Below are 19,577 nucleotides of genomic sequence, written 5' to 3'. Positions count from 1 at the left end.
ACAATGTAGGAGACCAGAACCACTTTTTTAGAAACGAATGCTGCTTCACGCAAGCGCAGTACGGTGTCACAAGAGGAAGAGGTTTCGCAAGAAAAAAGTATATCTGGCTGAACTTAGTTAAGGAGATGGGAAACTCAATTGGAAAGGTTTTATTAACGCCCATTGTGTAGTTTGCTCATACGTCGTCAATAGGACGAACGATGCATTCTGGGCTACAGGGAGAGATCTCCTTCAAGGAGAGAATGGGAGTCAATTGGGCGCTTGCTCCAAAAAAAACAACAGCATGAATTTCGTGAAAAAGAAGTAGACCATTAAATATTTTCCGAGATAATTAACTTGTTTTCTGTAATATCATATAGATTTGGAATCGTGACATTACGTACTTTCGAGGAAAAAAGGCCGATTTCTTGATTTAACCTGATTTTTAGAAGGGATTAAGTGACGATGACTTTAGCAACCTCGTGACGTAGCAGTACAACGTGAACACGATTGGTCGACAGTCTGCTGGTGGAGGGTTATACGTTTCTCTATCCATTGCTCAATGAGATTCCCATCTCCTTTCTCTAATATCTCTGGCTTAGCTAGCTAACTTTGTGAAGAGTGTGTGACATCGTCAAGGATTGGTTTCCATTCCATTTTAATAAAACTAGCTGGTTCATTTGTTACGGAAAAAAACAGGACTCGTTTAAAAAAAAGTCTGTTCGTTTGGGAATATGCCAAAGAATAAAGGTACGCAGCAAATATGTTGTCTTTGGTTGTTATTCCATTTCAGGGGGGAAGTTTATGCTAGCTAGCTTCCCGGCCCATGCTTAGCAACGTAACCGGAGGAAGGCACGGTATGGCATTGAACAAGTATTGAAAGCGTGGAAACGTTAACCTTAGTTACAACCATCGTCGTTTATTTAAGCGTAATTTGACTATTAAAAAAATAAGGGATTCAAATGGCGATTATCCAGCTAAATGAACTGCCTTGCTTGCTTTTGTCACATTCTGTTGCGCCGCAGAATGACTACCATCAACTAGTGGTAGGCCAACAATATCCCTGTCCAGCGGTTTCCATCATCTTGAGCCTCTGCCTTAATCGCTGTCACATTCACTAGCTAACTAGTTAGCTACCACATATAAAAGGGGTTAGTTAAAATCTTTGTAGCTAGGTTAGAGGCATGTGGTTGGTTTATTTATCTGTGTTGATTGTGCTTTTTATGCCAATGAAAGGTGGAATTGGAATTACAGTTACCAGTGCCACATGTTTACTATCTCTCATCTTCTCATTACAGGTAAGGGAGGAAAGAATCGGCGACGTGGTAAGAACGAGAATGAATCAGAAAAGAGAGAGCTGGTATTTAAAGAGGATGGCCAAGGTGAGTGCATGGACCCCCTTCAACCTGATTTAACCTGTAAATTTAGCAAACAGGTTTTGACCTCGCTGTCAATCTGGCGTGCTCCATGAGGGGGCAAAAGGGGGCTTAATTAACCCACTCAATTGAAACGTGTGCCCCCACAGTTTTAGTTTTATGTCCCTATATAAAAATTAGAGGTCGACTGATTATGATTTTTCAACGCCGATACCGATTATTGGAGGACCAAAAAAGCCGATACCAATTAATCAGATTTTAAAGATTTTTTTTTTTTTTGTAATAATGACAATTACAACAATACTCAATGAACACTTTTATTTTAACTTAATATAATACATCAAAATCAATTTAGCCTCAAATAATGAAACATGTTCAATTTGGTTTAAATAATGCAAAAACAAAGTGTTGGAGAAGAAGAAAAAAATACAGATTGTTATGAAAACTGGAAATCGGCCATTCCGATTAATCGGTGGACCTCGAATAAAAATACCGAAGTTCAAATGATTGAGTGACAGGTTGGCACGAAATCTGTATCCGCACCATGGACAGAACGTGCCGCAGAGTGGGTTGTGTGTAGGGCCGCTATGGAAAGTTAATGCAAAGTTAAGTATGACTCCTTTTGAGTTTGGAAAAAATGCTGCTCATCTGTGGTAGGCTAAGTGAATAACAAGATATGCCTCCACCTGTAATATTTTTATTCATAAGGACGGGGTCAAGTTTACAGTTAAAGCTGCTTCCCTCAACTCTGCCCCACTAGCTAATCTGCCACTGCCACGATGGATATCAGAAATGAAACCACCAAGGTCGTTGTCAAGCCCAGCAGAAATTATGCTGCCAAGCGCCCACTAGTTTACACCCCCCCCACACAAATTTTTTGTTGTACTTTTTTAATATGCCAGGTAGGCTACACTGGTTGTAAAGCGGAGTAATGTGCTTACTTTTACGAATTTAGCCATAAATATAGCAGCACGAAAGCCGGGGTCCTCTTTTAAATGGTGGCCTGTCAGATCTCTGTTTTCACACGTGATTGCTCAATGACTGGGCTTTATAAGAACACGTTTCACTGGGCTCTGTAGGCTATGGGCTCTCCAACCATGTTCCAGGGGTCCTACACCTATAGGTTATTTGGCTACTTTAGTTGTGATGTAAACCTTATCAAAACATATAGGCCTATAGGCTAGGTTACATGATGCATGCAACTATGATGTGAAAAAGGCACACACAAAATGCATGCTCTGTTTCTTGCCTTATACCACACACGCTGGGCATCATTCACAAATGATAATATTCTCAACCATCAGACTATTCTCAATTTAATCTTCTCTTTACATATACTAAATAATACAGTACCAGTCAAAAGTTTAGAGACACCTACTCATTCAAGGGTTTTTCTTTATTTTTACTATTTTCTACATTGTAGAATAATAGTGACGACATCAAAACTATGAAATAACACACATGGAATCATGTGAACTCGGCAAAAAAATAAACGTCTTCTCACTTGTCAACTGCGTTTATTTTCAGCAAACTTGTGTAAATATTTGTATGAACATAACAAGATTCAACAACAGACAAACTGAACAAGTTCCACAGACATGTGACTAACAGAAATTGAATAATTTGTCCCTGAACAAAGGGGGGGTTCAAAATCAAAAGTAACAGTCGGTATCTGGTGTGGCTACCAGCTGCATTATGTACTGCAGTGCATCTCCTCCTCATGGACTGCACCAGATTTGCCAATTCTTGCGGTGAGATGTTACCCCACTCTGCCACCAAGACACCTGCAAGTTCCCTGACATTTCTGAGGAGAATGGCCCTAGCCCTTACCCTCCGATCCAACAGATCGTGCTCAATGGGATTGAGATCCGGGCTCTTCGCTGGCCATGGCAGAACACTGACATTCCTGTCTTGTAGGAAAGAGTACCACATGAGGGAGGAGGATGTCTTCCCTGTAACGCACAGAGTTGAGCTAGCTTGTTGTCATTGCAGGCACAGTTCAATGATGCTGTGACACACTGCCTGTGACAGACCATGACGGACCCTCCACCTCCAAATCGATCCCGCTCCAGAGTACAGGCCTCGGTGTAACGCTCATTCCTTTGATGATAAACGCGAGTCCGACCATCACCCCTGGTGAGACAACCGCGACTCGTCAGTGAAGAGCACTTTTTGCCAGTCTGCCACTGCGAGGACAATCAGCTGTCTGTCCTGTCTCACTGTAGCGCTGTCTTTGGTGTCTCACAATACGGACATTGCAATTTATTGCCCTGGCCACATCTGCAGTCCTCATGCCTCCTTGCAGCATGCCTAAGACACGTTCACGCAGATGAGCAGGGACMCTGGGCATCTTTCTTTTGGTGTTTTTCAGAGTCAGTAGAAAGGCCTCTTTAGTGTCCTAAGTTTTCATAACTGTGACCTTAATTGCCTACCGTCTGTAAGCTGTTAGTGTCTTAACGACCGTTCCACAGGTGCATGTTCATTAATTGTTTATGGTTCATTGAACAAGCATGGGAAACAGTGTTTAAACCCTTTACAATGAAGATCTGTGGTAACTCTGGGTCTTCCTTTCCTGTGGCTGTACTCATGAGCCAGTTTCGTCATAGCACTTGATGGTTTTTGCGACTGCACTTGAAAAAACTTTCAAAGTTCTTGAAATGTTTGACCTTCGTCTTAAAGTAATGATGGACTGTCGTCTCTCTTTGCTTATTTGAACTGTTCTTGCCATTAATATGGACTTGGTCTTTTTACAAATAGGGCTATCTTCTCTATACCACCCCTATCTTGTCATAACTGATTGGCTCAAACCCATAAAGGGAAGAAATTCCACAAATTAACTTTTAACAAGGCACACCTTTTAATTGAAATGCATTCCAGGTGACTACCTCGTGAAGCTGGTTAAGAGAATGCCAAGAGTGTGCAAAGCTGTGAAGGCAAAGGGTGGCTACTTTGAAGAATCTCATATCAAATATATTTTGATTTGAACACTTTTGCTTACGTCGCTATTATTCTATGAGCAGGTGTGTCCAAACTTTTGACTAGTACTGTATGTGCGATTTTAGTTTTGATTTAGCATACGTGGCTGTCATGCACATATTGGAACAGGGGGGGAAAAGACGTCATCTGTATGCACTTGAATAGCGAATGGAGGACGCTTTTCCTGATAATTTTTATGCCAGCCAGGTATGCTACTCCGGTTGGAAAGAGAAGCAATGTGCTTAATATTAGGAAAGTTGAGAAATAAATATAGTAGGCCTAGTCTATAGAAAGCTGATGGGATTGTGTTTTTAATAGAGGCCATCAAAACTCTGTTTTCTCACACAATTGCATAGCCTACAGAAATGTTGTTCAACATGGGCTCATTATAAGAACCCTTATTTAACTCCATGCATCAACCAGCTATGAGAAGCTGGCTCTCCCTGCACAACAGGTGATCCTATTCCGCTCAAACTCTGAATGAATGCCAGGGCTCTCATGAAGTGTTTGATTAGATGTTAGATTGCATTTGCATTGATGTCAGAATGATTAGAGGGACAATAGAGCGCTGAGTACCGAGCCATTAGCAACTAGCCGTTAGCAAGTTTGGTAGGCCCTCAATCTCACACAAATGATCAAGGAACCTACCAGGTACAACCCTAAATCCGTAAACATGGGCACCCTCTTATATATCATCCTAACCAACTTGCCCTCTAAATACACCTCTGCTGTTTTCAACCAGGATCTCAAACAACCACCCCTCATCACTGTCAAACGCTCCCTAAAACACTTCTGCGAGCAGGCCTTCTTAATCGACCTTGCCCGGGTATCCTGGAAGGATATTGACCCTGTCAGAGGATGCCTGGTTGTTTTTCAAAAGTGCCTTCCTCACCATCTTAAATAAGCATGCCCCTTAAAAAATGTAGAACTAAGAACAGATATAGTCCAGACTTGACTGCCCCTGACCAGCACAAAAACATTCTCTGGCGCACTGCACTAGCTTCGAAAAGTCCCCGCGATATGCAACTTTTCTGGGAAGTCAGGAACCAATATACACAGTCAGTCAGGAAAGCAAAGGCTAGCCTTTTCAAACACAAATTTGCATCCTGCAGCACTAATTCCAAAAAGTTTTAGGACACTAAAGTCCATGGAGAATAAGAGCAGCACCTCTCAGCTGCCCACTGCACTGAGGCTAGGAAACACGGTCACCACCGATAAATCCACGATAATCGAGAATTTCAATAAGCATTTCTCTACGGCTGGCCACACTTTCCACCTGGCTACCCCAACTCCGGCCAACAGCTCTGTACCCCCCCGCACAACTGGCCCAAGCCCCCCCCCCGCTTCTCCTTCACCCAAATCCAGACAGCTGATGTCCTGAAAGAGCTACAGAATCTGGATCCCTACCAATCAGCTGGGCTAGACAATCTGGACCCTCTCTTCCTAAAATGATCTGCCGCGATTGTCGCAACTCCTATTACTAGTCTGTTCAACCTCTTTCGTAGTCTGAGATTCCTAAAGATTGGAAAGTGGCCGCGGTCATCCCCCTCTTCAAAGGGGGACACTAACCCAAACTGTTACAGACCTATATCCATCCTGCCCTGCCTTTCTAAAGTCTTCGAAAGCCAAGTGAACAAACAGATCACCGACCATCTCGAATCCCACCGTACCTTCTCCGCTATTGCAATCCGGTTTCCGAGATAGTCACGGGTGCACCTCAGCCACGCTCAAGGTCCTACACGATATCATAACCACCATCGATAAAAAACAGTACTGTGCAGCCGTCTTCATCGACCTGGCCAAGGCTTTCGACTGTCAATCACCGTATTAACGGCAGACTCAACAGCCTTGGTTTCTCAAATGACTGCCTCGCCTGGTTCACCAACTACTTCTCAGATTGAGTTCAGTGTGTCAAATCGGAGGGCCTGTTGTCCGGACCTCTGGCAGTCTCTATGGGGGTGCCACAGGGTTCAATTCTCGGGCCGACTCTTTTCTCTGTATATATCAATGATGTCGCTCTTGCTGCGGGTGATTCTCTGATCCACCTCTACGCAGACAACATACCTCTGGCCCTTCTTTGGACACTGTGTTAACTAACCTTCAAACAAGCTTCAATGCTATACAACACTCCTTCCGTGGCCTCCAACTGCTCTTAAACGCTAGTAAAACTAAATGCATGCTCTTCAACCGATAGGTGCCCCCCTAGCATCACTACTCTGGATGGTTCTGACTTAGAATATGTGGACAACTATAAATACCTAGATGTCTGGCTAGACTGTGAGCTAACTTTCCAGACTCATTAAGCATCTCCAATTCAAAATGTAATCTAGAATCGGCTTCCTATTTCGCAACAAAACCTCCTTCACTCATGCTGCTAAACATACCCCCGTAAAACTGACTATCCTACCGACCCTTGACTTCAGCGATGTAATTTACAAAATCGCCTCCAACACTACTCAGCAAATTGGATGCAGTCTACCCACCATTGCGACCTGTATGCCACCATTGCGACCTGTATGCTCTCGTTGGCTGGTCCTCGCTACATATTCACGGCCAAACCCACTGGCTCCAAGTCATCTAGAAGTCTTTGCTAGGTAAAGCTCTGCCTTATCTCAGCTCACTGGTCACCATAGCAACACCCACCGTAGCACGTGCTCCAGCAGGTATATCTCACTGGTCATCCCCAAAGCCAACACCACCTTTGGCCGCCTTTCCTTCCAGTTCTCTGCTGCCAATGACTGGAACGAATTGCAAAAATCACTGAAGCTGGAGACATATCTCCCTCACTAACTTCAAGCATCGGCTGTCAGAGCACCTTACCGATCGCTGCAGCTGTACACAGCCCATCTGTAAATAGTCAATCCAACCTACTACCTACCTCATCCCCATATTAGTTTGTTTTTCTGCTCTTTTGCACACCAGTATTTCTACTTGCACATCCTCATCTGCACATCTATCACTCCAGTGTTAATTGCTCAATTTTAATTACTTCCACTACGGCCTATTTATTGCCTTACCTCCTTACTTAATTTGCACACACCGTATACAGATGTTCTATTGTGTTATTGACTGTGTGTTTGTTTATCTCATGTGTAACTCTGTGTTGTTGTTTTTGTCGCACTGCTGTGCTTTATCTTGGCCAGGTCGCAGTTGTAAATGAGAACTTGTTCTCAACTGGCCTACCTAGCTTAATAAAGGTGAAATAAATAAAGGCTACTAATGACTATCAGCGGCATCAGAGCGCAGTTTGAGTAGCCTAGTTACCGTGACTCAGCGGTCATGTGGAATTTGACTTCGGTCATGACTGGTAACTGCCTGTGTGGCGGTAATACGGTCACCGTAACCAGGGAGTAGGGCTGTTAACAGTTCAGCTCTTACATTTGAGCCACCTCGTGACCCCCTCTATATGAATTGACTAACTGGCTGAACTTCTGTTCTAATCTAGAATATGCACAGGTGATTAAGATGTTGGGTAATGGACGACTGGAAGCTATGTGTTTTGATGGAGTCAAGCGACTATGCCACATCCGAGGAAAGCTACGGAAAAAGGTAATGGTGTACACAGTAGCCTATATAGTAGTGCCATTAGTCACAATATTCACCACGTGTTTTGGCAAATAGCTGTAGACTGAAGATAATTGAGATCTTACGTGTACTGTATAAATGCAATCCAATGCCATTATCCTTTACACTCCACTTCCACAATGCTTTGGGTTTGACATGAGGGTTGACAGACTCTTCTACCTGATTAGTTTGTCTCTATGCTGGAAATATTACAGTTTCCATACTCTAAGCTGTCCTTGCTGACATCTTGTTCTTCGCTCCTGGGCAGGTTTGGATCAATACTTCAGACATCATCCTTGTGGGACTTCGAGATTACCAGGTAATATTAATAAAAAAATGTGCAGTGTATTTTTTTATTTATGATAATACAACCCAAGGCACTAGGAGGCCCAAAGTTCGAATAATATGTCCTAATGGTTACATTCTTCCCTGAAGGACCAAAAAGCCGATGTTATCCTTAAGTACAATGCAGACGAGGCCAGGAGTTTGAAGGCCTATGGGGAGCTTCCTGAACATGGTAAGTATCTTGGGCCACTAAAAAAGAGAGGGAATAAGGGAGGTTAATAGCGTCTAACCTAAGACTAAAATGAAATAAAGCCAGGAATGGAGAATTATCTTGCTTCAAATTATAGGCACATGTTCACTCTTACTTTTTTTTAAAAGTAGGCTAGTTTATTAATTGTGACTATCTTCTAACACCCTAGCTAAAATCAATGAGACTGACACATTTGGACCTGGCGACGATGAGGATATTCAGTTTGATGACATTGGAGATGACGACGAGGACATTGATGATGTAAGTAGAGGATTCCTCTTGCTAGTTACAAGGAAAGCTATCCATAGGTAATAATTGGTGTGATGCAGTCAATCACAAAAATCACATACAATTGAGTGAAATGCTTTTTGCTCTGTCCATTTTGCTTGAATTCTTTGTCTGCTTTTGGGTCAGGTAACTTGGTAACATATGTCTCTCCCCTTCCACTCAGATCTGAATCAGAACTATTGTGTGCCAAGTCGTTTATGCAGAGGAAAGTGGACATTTCTATGCTGGCAGAGGCAGTGCAACCTTGCCAACAACTCCCTGCTTCCTCAAGTCTGAGGCAGCTCATTTCCCTTCTCTTGAGACTGCTTTAAGCCTGGAATCTGTCACTGAGAACATCAGCACACCTACTTTAGTTCACACACTTCATATTTTTGTTAGTTGTAATGCATTTTTATTCCATCATGTGGAATATACCCTCAAACTACAGAGTTTACAATAAAAACTTGAATCATTTTATGTTTGGTCTGGAGATTTTTTGTCAAACAAAGGATCCCTCCCCCTTTCTTAATTTTATTTTTACCAATGTTTGTTTTCTTGATTTTGAATATCAATAAAAAATAAGTATCTTATTTGTGATAATTTCTATGCTTTTTAATTTTTTTAATCCAAGAACATTGGGTCTGGCAACAGAAGTCTCACTTTGTAAAAATGGTGAAAGCAGGTATAACTCATGTTCCTGACATGCTGGTAAACCTTTTAGCCTAGTCAGGATTTGCGCAACGCTGGAGAAATATTGGGCTTCTTTGACATTTCAGCCGACAGTAAAGGCAACTGCCAACTGATTGATCTACAAAGAACCTTGCATCATAAATAACTACATGATTATTTGTGGATCAGTCAATTTACCCATGATACATTACGGTTTAGATCCTGTCGAACATTGCCATTCTCTAAGCTTTTGATTTCTTTGCGGAACGCCCAGAACTTGGCTGGCTTTGCTATTTAGTCAGACTGACAGTAGGTAAGCCTACCTACCACAAAGCGACCTCCGCAGAATACCCAGTCTCGCTCGGATGCTGTCACCACGTTATCCATGCTTACATTTCATTTCTGGGCAGAGGGGTTGAAAGGCGCATCTACTATAAAGTTTGATGCTGTGTTCTCTTCTTCCCTTCTAGTTAATAGTCTTAATTGTGTTAAACCTCTTAAGGATTGGACCCTTTTTTTCAATATTAGCCTAAAATGACATACTCAAATCTAACTGCCTGTAGCTCAGGACCTGAATCAAGGATATGCATATTCTTGAAATGAATGTAGGAGAATATAACACATTAGATCTGGTAAAAGACAATACAAAGAAACTTCCCCCCCCCATCTTTGAAATGCAAGAGAAAGGTCAGTGTATTATTCCAGGTTAGGTGCAATTTAGATTTTGGCCGCTAGATGGCAGCAGTGTATGTGCAACGTTTTAGACTGATCCAATGAACCATTGCGTTTCTGTTAAAAATGTATCAAATGTGCCTAATTGATTTTTTTATTTTACCTTTAACTAGGCAAGTCAGTTAAGAACAAATTCTTATTTTCAATGACGACCTAGGAACAGTGGGTTAACTGCCTTGTTCAGGAGCAAAACGACAGATTTTTTTTTTTACCTTGTCAGCTCGGGGATTGGAACTTGCAACCTTTCGGTTACTAGTCCAATGCTCTAACCACTAGGTTACCTGCCGCCCAATTGATAAATTTAAGTTAATAACTGTGCACTCTCCTCAAACAATAGCATGATATTATTTCACTGTAATAGCTACTGTAAATTGAACAGTGCAGTTAGATTGTCCAAATGGAACACACTATGGTACACATTGATCCAGAGCATCCCAAACATGTGTAACAGTATTGCTTCCGTCCCTCTCCTCGCCCCTACCTGGGCTCGAACCAGGAACCCTCTGCACACATCAACAGCCACCCTTGAAGCATCGTTACCCATCGTGCCACAAAAGCCACGGCCCTTGCAGTGAAAGGGGAACAACTACAAGGTCTCAGAGCAAGTGACATCACCAATTGAATGCTATTAGTGCGCACCACTGCTAACTAGCTAGCCATTTCACATCGGATACACATGCTCAATGGGTGACATGTCTGGTGAGTATGCCTGCATACTGGGACATTTTCAGCTTCCAGGAATTGTGTACAGATCCTTGCAACATGGGGCCGTGGATTATCATGCTGAAACATGAGGTGATGGTGGCGGATGAATGGCACAACAATGAGCTTCAGGTCTCGTCATGGTATCTCTGTGCATTCAAATTGCCATAGATAAAATGCAATAGTGTTTGTTGTCCGAAACTTATGCCTGCCAATAGCATAACCCCACCACTACCATGGGGCACTCTGTTCACAACGTTGACATCAGCAGACTGCTCACCCACACATGTACGTGCCATACATGTACTTGGTCTGCAGTTGTGAGGCCTGTTGGACGTACTGCCAAATTCTGTAAAACAACGTTGGAGGCAGCTTATGGTAGAGAAATTAACATTCAATTCTCTGGCAACTGCTCGTGTGGACATTCCTGCAGTCAGCATGCCAACTGTACACTCCCTCAAAACTTGAGACATCTGTGGGATTGTGTTGCACATTTTAGAGTGGCCTTTTATTGTCCCCAGCACAAGGTGCACCTGTAGTATGATCATTATGTTTAATCAGTTTCTTGATATGCCACACCTGTCAGGTGGATGGATTATCTTGGCAAAGGAGAAATGTTCACTAACAGGGTTGTAAACTAATTTGCACACAACATTCTAGAGAAATAAGCTTTTTGTGCATATGGAACATTTCTGGGATATTTCATTTCAGCTCATGAAACATGGGACCAACACTTTACATGTTTATTTTTGCTCAGTATAGTTATTTAATGGCAACGTTTAAAGCTATTGAACGCAATTAAATACTTAGTTTTGACTTCATGCCTTTAATTGGGCTACAGTTGGTCCTTCCATCAATGATGTAATGGGGATCCGGTGTTGTGCCGAAAATCCCCCCTTCGCGTTCTTCATTGCTGCGACTTGCTTGCTAGTTGAGATTTCTACTCTGCACTCTGTCAGTTTAGCCTACATTTCACTGATCTTAGTAGCAGAAAACATTTTTGTCTGCAGTTTTCGGTTTAGCTATTTGTTTCAAGTGTATGTGGCGTTTGTAGCTTGTATGGCGAACCCCCCCTCAGCGCCCGCCCGCAAGATGCTGCCCATGTCGCCCGTACCTAAATCCGCTACTGATTTGTATTAGTCTATAAATAAATATCTTTGCCAAAATTCGTCATCTCTCCCATGTCTTATTCTATTAGTATTTTTGAAAGTGTAAGGATAATAATTCAGCCATAGTTGTTCTGAATTGTTTATTGCTTGCCAACATTTTATTCCCTCTGTTTAACATAACACACATACATTCTTTGTTAATTTCGGTTGGCTATCCTGACGTGAAGTTTGTTCTATAGAAGGTACTTGAATCTGATGTTTGTCACAAAATTAAGGAAATTAGAAGGGGGGGGAATTCTGGCAGGGAAGAGATTTTCGGCACAACACCCGCGGGCGAAGCACTGCTGCGCTGTCGAATATTCATAATTTCCATCCAGTACGCCCTGAACTGGAGCGCATCATTTTCTCTCCGTCTGCCAACAGTTAACCAAGGATACCAGCTACGATCACACGTTACCTTCAAAATAGCTAACTTAATAGTAGCCTATGGTCTCATTCCGTAACCGCATTCATCCGAATACCCTCCTGCTCTCCTGACCGCCTGTGCACCGTTAGCATTCCGGGCGAGCATACATATTGATTGCTGAGGCAGTGGAAAACGGATAGGCCTACATCCCCTGATAGATTAGCCTATGTTCTCCTCCTGCGCCTGAAGGTAGAAGCTGGCGATGCTGTTTCCCTAGACTTGATTTGGAGCCTTTCGCTGCGGGGTGTTTACGACATTTCATACATACGTTTGGTGGCATCCGCCGGTGACTACGAAGATGGCGGAGACGGCAGTCAATGCAGCATCCAGTGGTGCCTTAACAGGTAAGCTGGGTAAAAGACGAACGGTCTATTGTTAACAATATCCAATGTTTCTCTTCATATTTTTTGCTATGACATTTCTGCATCCTCAAATTGTGCATTTCACTTCATCCTCTAGCATAGGCTATAACCAAGCCTAGCCGAGGCAATTTGTATCGTTTGCTTTTATGGCCAGCTGTCTAAATAAAAGCTGAATAGCCTAGTTGTTAAATCATCAAGATGCAAAAGGACAACACGCACCTTTTTAATTGCCAAATTGATTGGCTCTGTCACAGGCTACATTACGCGTATTTATATGTTTTGATCTATATTAACCCGCATAACCTAGATGTCGGTGTCCAAGGATGTTTTTCTGTCGCTGGTACCAAAGTTATTATAGTAAACCTAAAATGGAAACTAAAACGAAAACCAATCATGAAAAAACGATTTAGTAAACTGAAATAAAATAATTAATAAACCCGTTTGAAAAACTAAAACTATACTAAAACGTATCTTTAACTCCAAAACGAACTAAAATAAACACCATAATGAAAATGTTTTGGTTTTATTTTTTTTTGCTGTTGTTTTTCTATTTTGGGGGAGGGGGGTTCAAGCTACTGAATCTGGTGGGTAAATGCGGCCAGGAGATGGCGATGTTTCAAATAGATCTGGCTTGTGCGTCACTATCACTACACTGTAACAACTGTAATTCATATTGTATTATCAACAGTAAAATACTGTGAAAAGTTTTATCGCAGCATACTGTAAATGATGGTACATTTTGGGAAGTAATGGTGAACGGGGAAGTAATTGCTGTATTTTGAATGGTACCGTTATTCCATCCCACAGAATACAGTAGAATACCTGATTCTTGGAGTGCCGAAAACCTTAAACTTTTTAAACCATACCAATTTAACTGGTATGTGGTAGGGTGGCGCACAATTGGCCCAGCGTCATCGGGGTTTGGCCGGAGTAGGCCGTCATTGTAAATAAGAATTTGTTTTTAACTGACTTGCCTAGTTAAATGAAGATAAAATAAAGTTATTATTTTGCCCTTCCGGTGCTGCCAGTTTGGAAGCCTTTAAGACCTCTGGAAGTGTATGTGATATAAAACACAATATTCATTGATATTCTGTAACATTACCTATAGTAGCCAACCTACTTGCACCAATCCCATGTCATTGCATACTGTGAAATACAAATCCCATCTCCCCTCAATGAATTTTATGCATCCATTCGTTTATGCATTCATTACGATTACAGTAAAAACATTTTTTTTTTAACAGTAAATTGTCTCTGTAAATCGTTTAGATCTTATTTGATTCTTCTTACATGTACTACTAAGGTTAAAAAGCAGTAGATCGATGTTAACATGGGTGAGAGTTTCCACCCTATTTTTTTGGGCACCAGTCTCGACGCTATTCCCTTTAAATCCAAGTCACATTGAGATTTACTTTATCATTTAAACCTGACCTATGACCTGACCCATCACCTTATTCATCGCTTAAGTATTACTGCTCCACAGTTGCAAGAAGTGACATCCCAAAAAACTCAAACTAAATAAAAAACTAGCATATCAGGTCTGAAACTAAACTGAATTTAAAATAAAAAATGGAACAAACGAATAGAAATAAGAACACAACTGTAATAAACTTGGTTGGTACCAATGTGAGCAAAAAAGTGTGATTTGTACTCAAAAAGCCCAGAATGTAGCCTTGAATTTAGGGATGATCAAAAGCATATAGCTGCATCTGCATAAAGAGGGGCATTAAACATGGATTCTCACCAGCACACAACATCACAGACCTTTCATCAATGGTTAAAGACATGTGACAGTTGTTAGTAGCCTACCTGTAAGGCCGGTCCTGGCCGTATAAGTCTATAGCCTACTCTAAAAGCAGGATATGGAGAGTCCCAATCAAAAGTGCTTTTTAATTAATAGGCTTACTCTGGGTCTGGGAAAGGACCCCTCACTTCCTAAGCTAGTTCCTAGTTTCCAAGAATAAATTATATTAACATATGCAGTGTGCAACCCAATGTTGTGATTTGATGGGTCGCTCCTTGACTGGGAGCTGTATTAGATTTTGGTGAGTGATGCAGAAGTAACAGGGCCAGATTATGGCTGCTGTGTTTAATCTAGTCCAGAGTAAATCAATGGCCTGGCTGCCATCTATCCTAGACTTATTTACCTGTCTTCTATTTTCTTCTTCTTCATGTGTTTGCTTCTTTCTCCCGCCGAAGGATTGACTCAACCATCAGTTGCAGAGAAGAGATCCCAAAGCAACGGCCATGGCTCCCCAGCCCGTGTGGCACTTTATCCAGGGAGCCTAGCTGCGAAACACAGTAAGATGCCGTTGGCTCACCCACACTCTTAACATTTTAAAAGGATTTTCTTTGGCGCTTATCTGAATTGGAAAGGTACTTCATATTAGATTAGACAATTAGATGTTTATAATATGAACTGGCCTAAAATCATATTTTAGAGTGCCATTTCTGGCAAAGGCAAGATCTTTTTGCTTTAGTAATTATCATACAACTGATTAACAACTGATTGCATTTTAAATAGATTTTTTGCTGGGACACCGTAAAACATAGCACATACACAGTCCATCCTTGGATTGCTTGGCAATCCAACCTTTTACATTATCTACTGCCCTGGCTGATCATTTTACCCTCTGAACATTACTTTCACTGAACAAAAAGCATGTCACTGTCTCCCTCTGCAGTCTCAAAGTAGTACTGCAGTTCAGTGCTATGTACAGCACTGCCTTCCTCTGCTGATAAACTGTGGGGACTGTTGTCTCTCCTATATCAGATGAGGTGGTGAGCCCACCCTCGGTCACAGAGAAGAGGCCCCAGCTCAATGGGCTCCCCTCCACTTTACTTCTGCCAGGCAACACCACTAACAATCATGCAGGTAAACAGTGTAAGTCCCACCCCCACTGTGGTTGTTAGCTCCCCTACACATCCCTCCCTCACTGGGTCCTCTCTATAAACACCTCTCTCCCTCACTTGGTCCTCTCTATAAACATATCTCCCCCTCTCCGGGTCCTGGGCTCACTGGGCTCTCTATAAACACATCTCTCCCTCACTATCTCTTTGGAATGTCTCTCCTTGCTCTGTTTCTATCTAGCTTGTCTGTTTCTCTATCGGTGTTGATCTTTATATCCCATTCTCTCAGACGTAGAAGGGTATCTGAGGACAGATGACAGGATGCGTTTAGCCAAAGAGAGACGTGAGGAGAGAGATAAAGGTCTAGGTAAGTGATGTTCCTGACATTTTCTTTCAAGTATTGAGACTGATGGAAATCACTTCTTATTGAAACCAATATTTGTATTGTAGCAGGTTAGCAAAAATGCTCTATAATTTTTCCCTATAGAACGGGCAGCCAGTAAATGTGCAGTTTAAGGAAGCAAAGCTCTGGAATTGTTGTGGGTTGTTCTAATGGTGTTTTAGAGGGTGGTAATCTGAATGTGTTGGTTGGTGTTTCCAGCGGTGCGAGAGCAGGCGATCAGGGAGAAAGAGCGGAGGGCTCAGCTGCAGTATGAGCGTACGGTGGAGGAGCGCTGGAGGAAGCTGGAGGAGCAGAGACAGAGAGAGGAGCTCCGCAGAGCTGCCGTGGAGGAAAAGAGGAGGCAGAGGCTGGAGGAGGAGAAGGTCAGACTCATCACTTAGCCACTACATTAGGGATCATCAACTAGAGTCAGATGCAGAAAAATATATATCTTAAGTGGACAGTCAGGGGGGCTGGAACATTATTACAAATAATTTGTAGACTGCAAATTGACCGCAAGATGCCCAAACCGATATAATATTTGACAAAAAAATAGAATAATTTCAAAACTTGCATGCATTTGTATACGATCAGGTCTCTGGGAACAGATTTACTATATATATATATATAAATATTATTATATATTTTTTCCTCAGTAAACTTGGGGGGCCAAATAAGATCACCCATGGGCCAAATTCATCCCGCGGGCCGCCAGTTGGGGAACCCTGCACTACATCTATATTCAGATTCCTTTGTCTCCAGTGCATGATGTAGTCACCCTCTGTCCTCACACTCAGACAGCTTTTTCACCTCCAGTTCAGTTTCAGTAAAAAGTTTGTATGTTTATTGTAACGTTTGGATGTACTGTTTTTGATTGTATGTGTGGGCAAGTACAGCAACAGCCTATTCTAAAAGATAAGCAGGGACATATGCTCTTTAATTTACAAAAATCCTGTGGTTCATTAATTACACTATGCTCTGTACTTAACGTTGCCTCCCAATCAGATATTAGATAGGATTTGCAACCCGACCCTCCCCTTCTAGATTAGTCTTTCCCACCCTGCACACCAGTCAACACTGGCTTCTGGGAATGCTGGTGTTGGTCTATATGTAAATCTTAGGAACCTCATCAGACTCTTTAATGAATATCTATGTCATTCCATTTGCTTAATCGGATCCTAATCCTGCTTTGTCATTGCCCTCAATTCCTCGATGGGTCCCAAGCTATCTGCTGAGCACAAAGTTATCCACAGATCTGTCTTTTTAAACCATGTCACACACTGCCACTTTCTAAGGCCATTTATTGTTAGGATTTGTAGCCTACATTGATCTCACCGTTTACCCTTTCAAGAAAGACTTAATTTGGTCTAAAAAGGTGACGTGAAATAACATGATTTGTCATTTTTGTCTGCTCTCGTAAATGTATGCACGATGAGGATTTTTGTGACCTGTTTTGGATGACACAGCATTTGTCTTGGCCATCAATCTTACACAGATTGATTATCTATGCGTGTGTGTGTGTTCTCGTTAAGTGGATTATATCCTCTGGACGATGTAATTTTAGACCAATAGAAATGCAGGAGGAGCCTGTGGGGTGTGGCTAATGTCATATTTTATTTTCTGTGGTACTCATTTAAGATTTATTTGTAAAAAACTTTTTCACCCGTGCTTGGTCATTCGGATTAATACATTTTGTTATTGTGCTGGCTCCATCTGTGTGTGTAGTTCCATTTGCCGATACATGTCCACATCTTTTATGTGTTTGATAGGAATAAATAAAAAGGAAGAGCAGGGATATAGATAGGAGGAAAAGATGGAGCACATTTAAATGGAGAGATGTTGGCAATGGTTGATCACCCACCAGATGGCTTTGTGTCCTGCTCTGTTGGGCTGTGTTGGGCTGTGTACCATGGCAACACTGTGGGTGGGGAAGGGTTAACTAGCTTGGAAGGAAGATATTTTACTCTGGGAAGTCTGAGTAGAACAGGCAACCAGAAAAATAAAGGGGGGGGGGATATCAGATAAAGGAAAGGGGAGCTATTCTCCAACCTGTCAATACTGTTGCTGCCGCGAGAGTGAATGTGTCAGAGTGTCTCTTTGTGTCTGCTTGGGTGTATGATCGGAGGGGTGGAGTCCCAAGCAGCTGCGGTCTGTATCTACCTGCTCTGTTAAGACTGTACTGTGCTGTGTCAGAGGAGAGGTTGTGGTTATGGAGCGACTAGCCTGGTCCTTGTGTGGCCAGGGGAGCAGCTCGGTGACAGAGTCCCTTGTCTTCCCGGTCCTGGAACGGCACAAGCAGGAGCGGCTGGAGGCTCTGATGAAACGCTCCCTGGAACGCAGCCTGCAGCTGGAGCAGAGGCCCAAACGCTGGACATGGGGCGGACCTGGAGGAGCACAGGGTGAGTCCACAACAGGGAGCTGGAGATGAGGGTGCAATGAGGTGTGAATGATGAAGCTGTGACTGGAAGGAGGAATGGTGCGAGGCATGGAGGGAGGGACTTTTGGAAGGGACAGCAATACATGTTCTAGGCCAATTCAATTTGGCATGGGATACAAATTAACCCATGGGATACAAATTTGGTGTTGCTCTCTGTCAGATACAAATCACACAAGTAGTCCATCAGATATACTAACACATGATAGGTATTTTGGGGGGAAGCTGCTGCTAGCTGATGGCTTCTCTACCCTTCTAATCGAGACTCAAGGTCAGACAGTGGTGTCTCTGTCAGCCTGTCCCAGACTTGTCGTAAACCATGGAAATAGTCATCAGTCCAGTCAACCCTGAGGGGAGCAAACCAGACAGTTTTAAAATTGACAACATACTGGTTACTGCTTCATGGCATTATTGATGGCTTCTATCCTGGGGCACTGGGAGTTTGTTGCATTTTCAGGATTATGATGGATGTGGGGGATGGAGGACTGAGATACAAAAACATGTTCAAAACCTAGACGCTGATTTTCATACAGTTTTCTGAATATGTTTATGACTTCTGTACTGTATGTGTGATTTGGATTGGGTCATAGAGGGATATATGGAGGACAAAGGTGTGTATGTGAGAGAGAGAGCCTTTCTCCCTGGCCTGCTCATTGCCTCCAGCCTTGCTGCATGGGTTTACCTCCCCAGTTGTCTACAGGAGCGCCCTGCTGGGTGCAGAGGTGTATCAGGGGGTCATCAGGTAAAGACACAAGTGGCTGCTCTGATCATAACGCTATGCTCTCTCTGCTCTGCTCCGCCTGCTGCCTATAGGTGACTGTGAGAATGCCCCTCTCCTTGCCTCCACCTTTCCCCATGAACTCGCCGCCCCCCTTCCTGCTGCCAGCGAATCCGGTAATGTTATGAACCCCTCCCCTTCGGTCCACCAATCCCCTGCCCCCTCCTTCTCTCCACCCCACAATGACCACTGCTCTCATGGCAGTTTGGCTTGAGGGGAAATGTCATGCCAACTCAAAGGTTTTATGTATATTTCCCAGAATGCATGTGCAACAGCTGAATCAGAAAGCATGAGGATGTGTGAAAAGTCAATTATGTACCTTGTACAAGTACTATTGTACAAAGTGCACATTGACATTGTGTAATTGCGGCTTTTTATACATTTTTGACGTGTGTG

General features: G+C 42.6%; 2 protein-coding genes across 6 annotated transcripts in view; both read left to right on the top strand.

The window, feature by feature from the left end:
* The first annotated feature begins 559 nt into the window (after positions 1 to 559).
* LOC111950441 (eukaryotic translation initiation factor 1A, X-chromosomal) lies at positions 560 to 9,174 on the top strand. Its single transcript, XM_023968030.2, has 7 exons — positions 560 to 729; positions 1,278 to 1,361; positions 7,777 to 7,880; positions 8,164 to 8,214; positions 8,331 to 8,412; positions 8,600 to 8,691; positions 8,882 to 9,174. Exons 1-7 carry the CDS (start codon positions 714 to 716, stop codon positions 8,885 to 8,887), a joined length of 435 nt encoding a protein of 144 aa, XP_023823798.1. The 5' UTR covers positions 560 to 713; the 3' UTR covers positions 8,888 to 9,174.
* Positions 9,175 to 12,211: 3,037 nt separating this feature from the next.
* map7d2a (MAP7 domain containing 2a) overlaps positions 12,212 to 19,577 on the top strand; it is a 19,945-nt gene continuing 12,579 nt past the window's right edge. For 2 of the 5 annotated variants that reach the window (XM_023968029.1, XM_023968025.1), the window contains exons 1-7: positions 12,214 to 12,719; positions 14,937 to 15,038; positions 15,511 to 15,621; positions 15,877 to 15,954; positions 16,189 to 16,352; positions 18,269 to 18,368; positions 19,217 to 19,297. In XM_023968029.1, the coding sequence (XP_023823797.1) occupies positions 12,674 to 12,719; positions 14,937 to 15,038; positions 15,511 to 15,621; positions 15,877 to 15,954; positions 16,189 to 16,352; positions 18,269 to 18,368; positions 19,217 to 19,297 (682 nt within the window). In that variant the 5' untranslated portion in view covers positions 12,214 to 12,673. Of the gene's footprint in view, positions 12,720 to 14,936; positions 15,039 to 15,510; positions 15,622 to 15,876; positions 15,955 to 16,188; positions 16,353 to 18,268; positions 18,369 to 19,216; positions 19,298 to 19,577 lie in introns of all 5 variants that reach the window. The other 3 variants (XM_023968024.1, XM_023968023.1, XM_023968027.1) reach the window with 3 other exon arrangements.

The sequence above is a fragment of the Salvelinus sp. IW2-2015 genome, linkage group LG23, assembly GCF_002910315.2.
Source record: "Salvelinus sp. IW2-2015 linkage group LG23, ASM291031v2, whole genome shotgun sequence".
Lineage (NCBI taxonomy): Eukaryota > Metazoa > Chordata > Actinopteri > Salmoniformes > Salmonidae > Salvelinus > Salvelinus sp. IW2-2015.
Note: the sequence above shows the minus strand (reverse complement) of the source record. Positions and strands in the feature narration are given on the sequence as shown.

Excerpts from the sequence above, each read along its gene's own strand:
- LOC111950441 (XM_023968030.2), top strand. Across the intron at positions 7,881-8,163 it reads GAGGAAAGCTACGGAAAAAG|GTTTGGATCAATACTTCAGA; the intron begins GTAATGGTGTAC and ends GCTCCTGGGCAG. Across the intron at positions 8,413-8,599 it reads TGGGGAGCTTCCTGAACATG|CTAAAATCAATGAGACTGAC; the intron begins GTAAGTATCTTG and ends CTAACACCCTAG.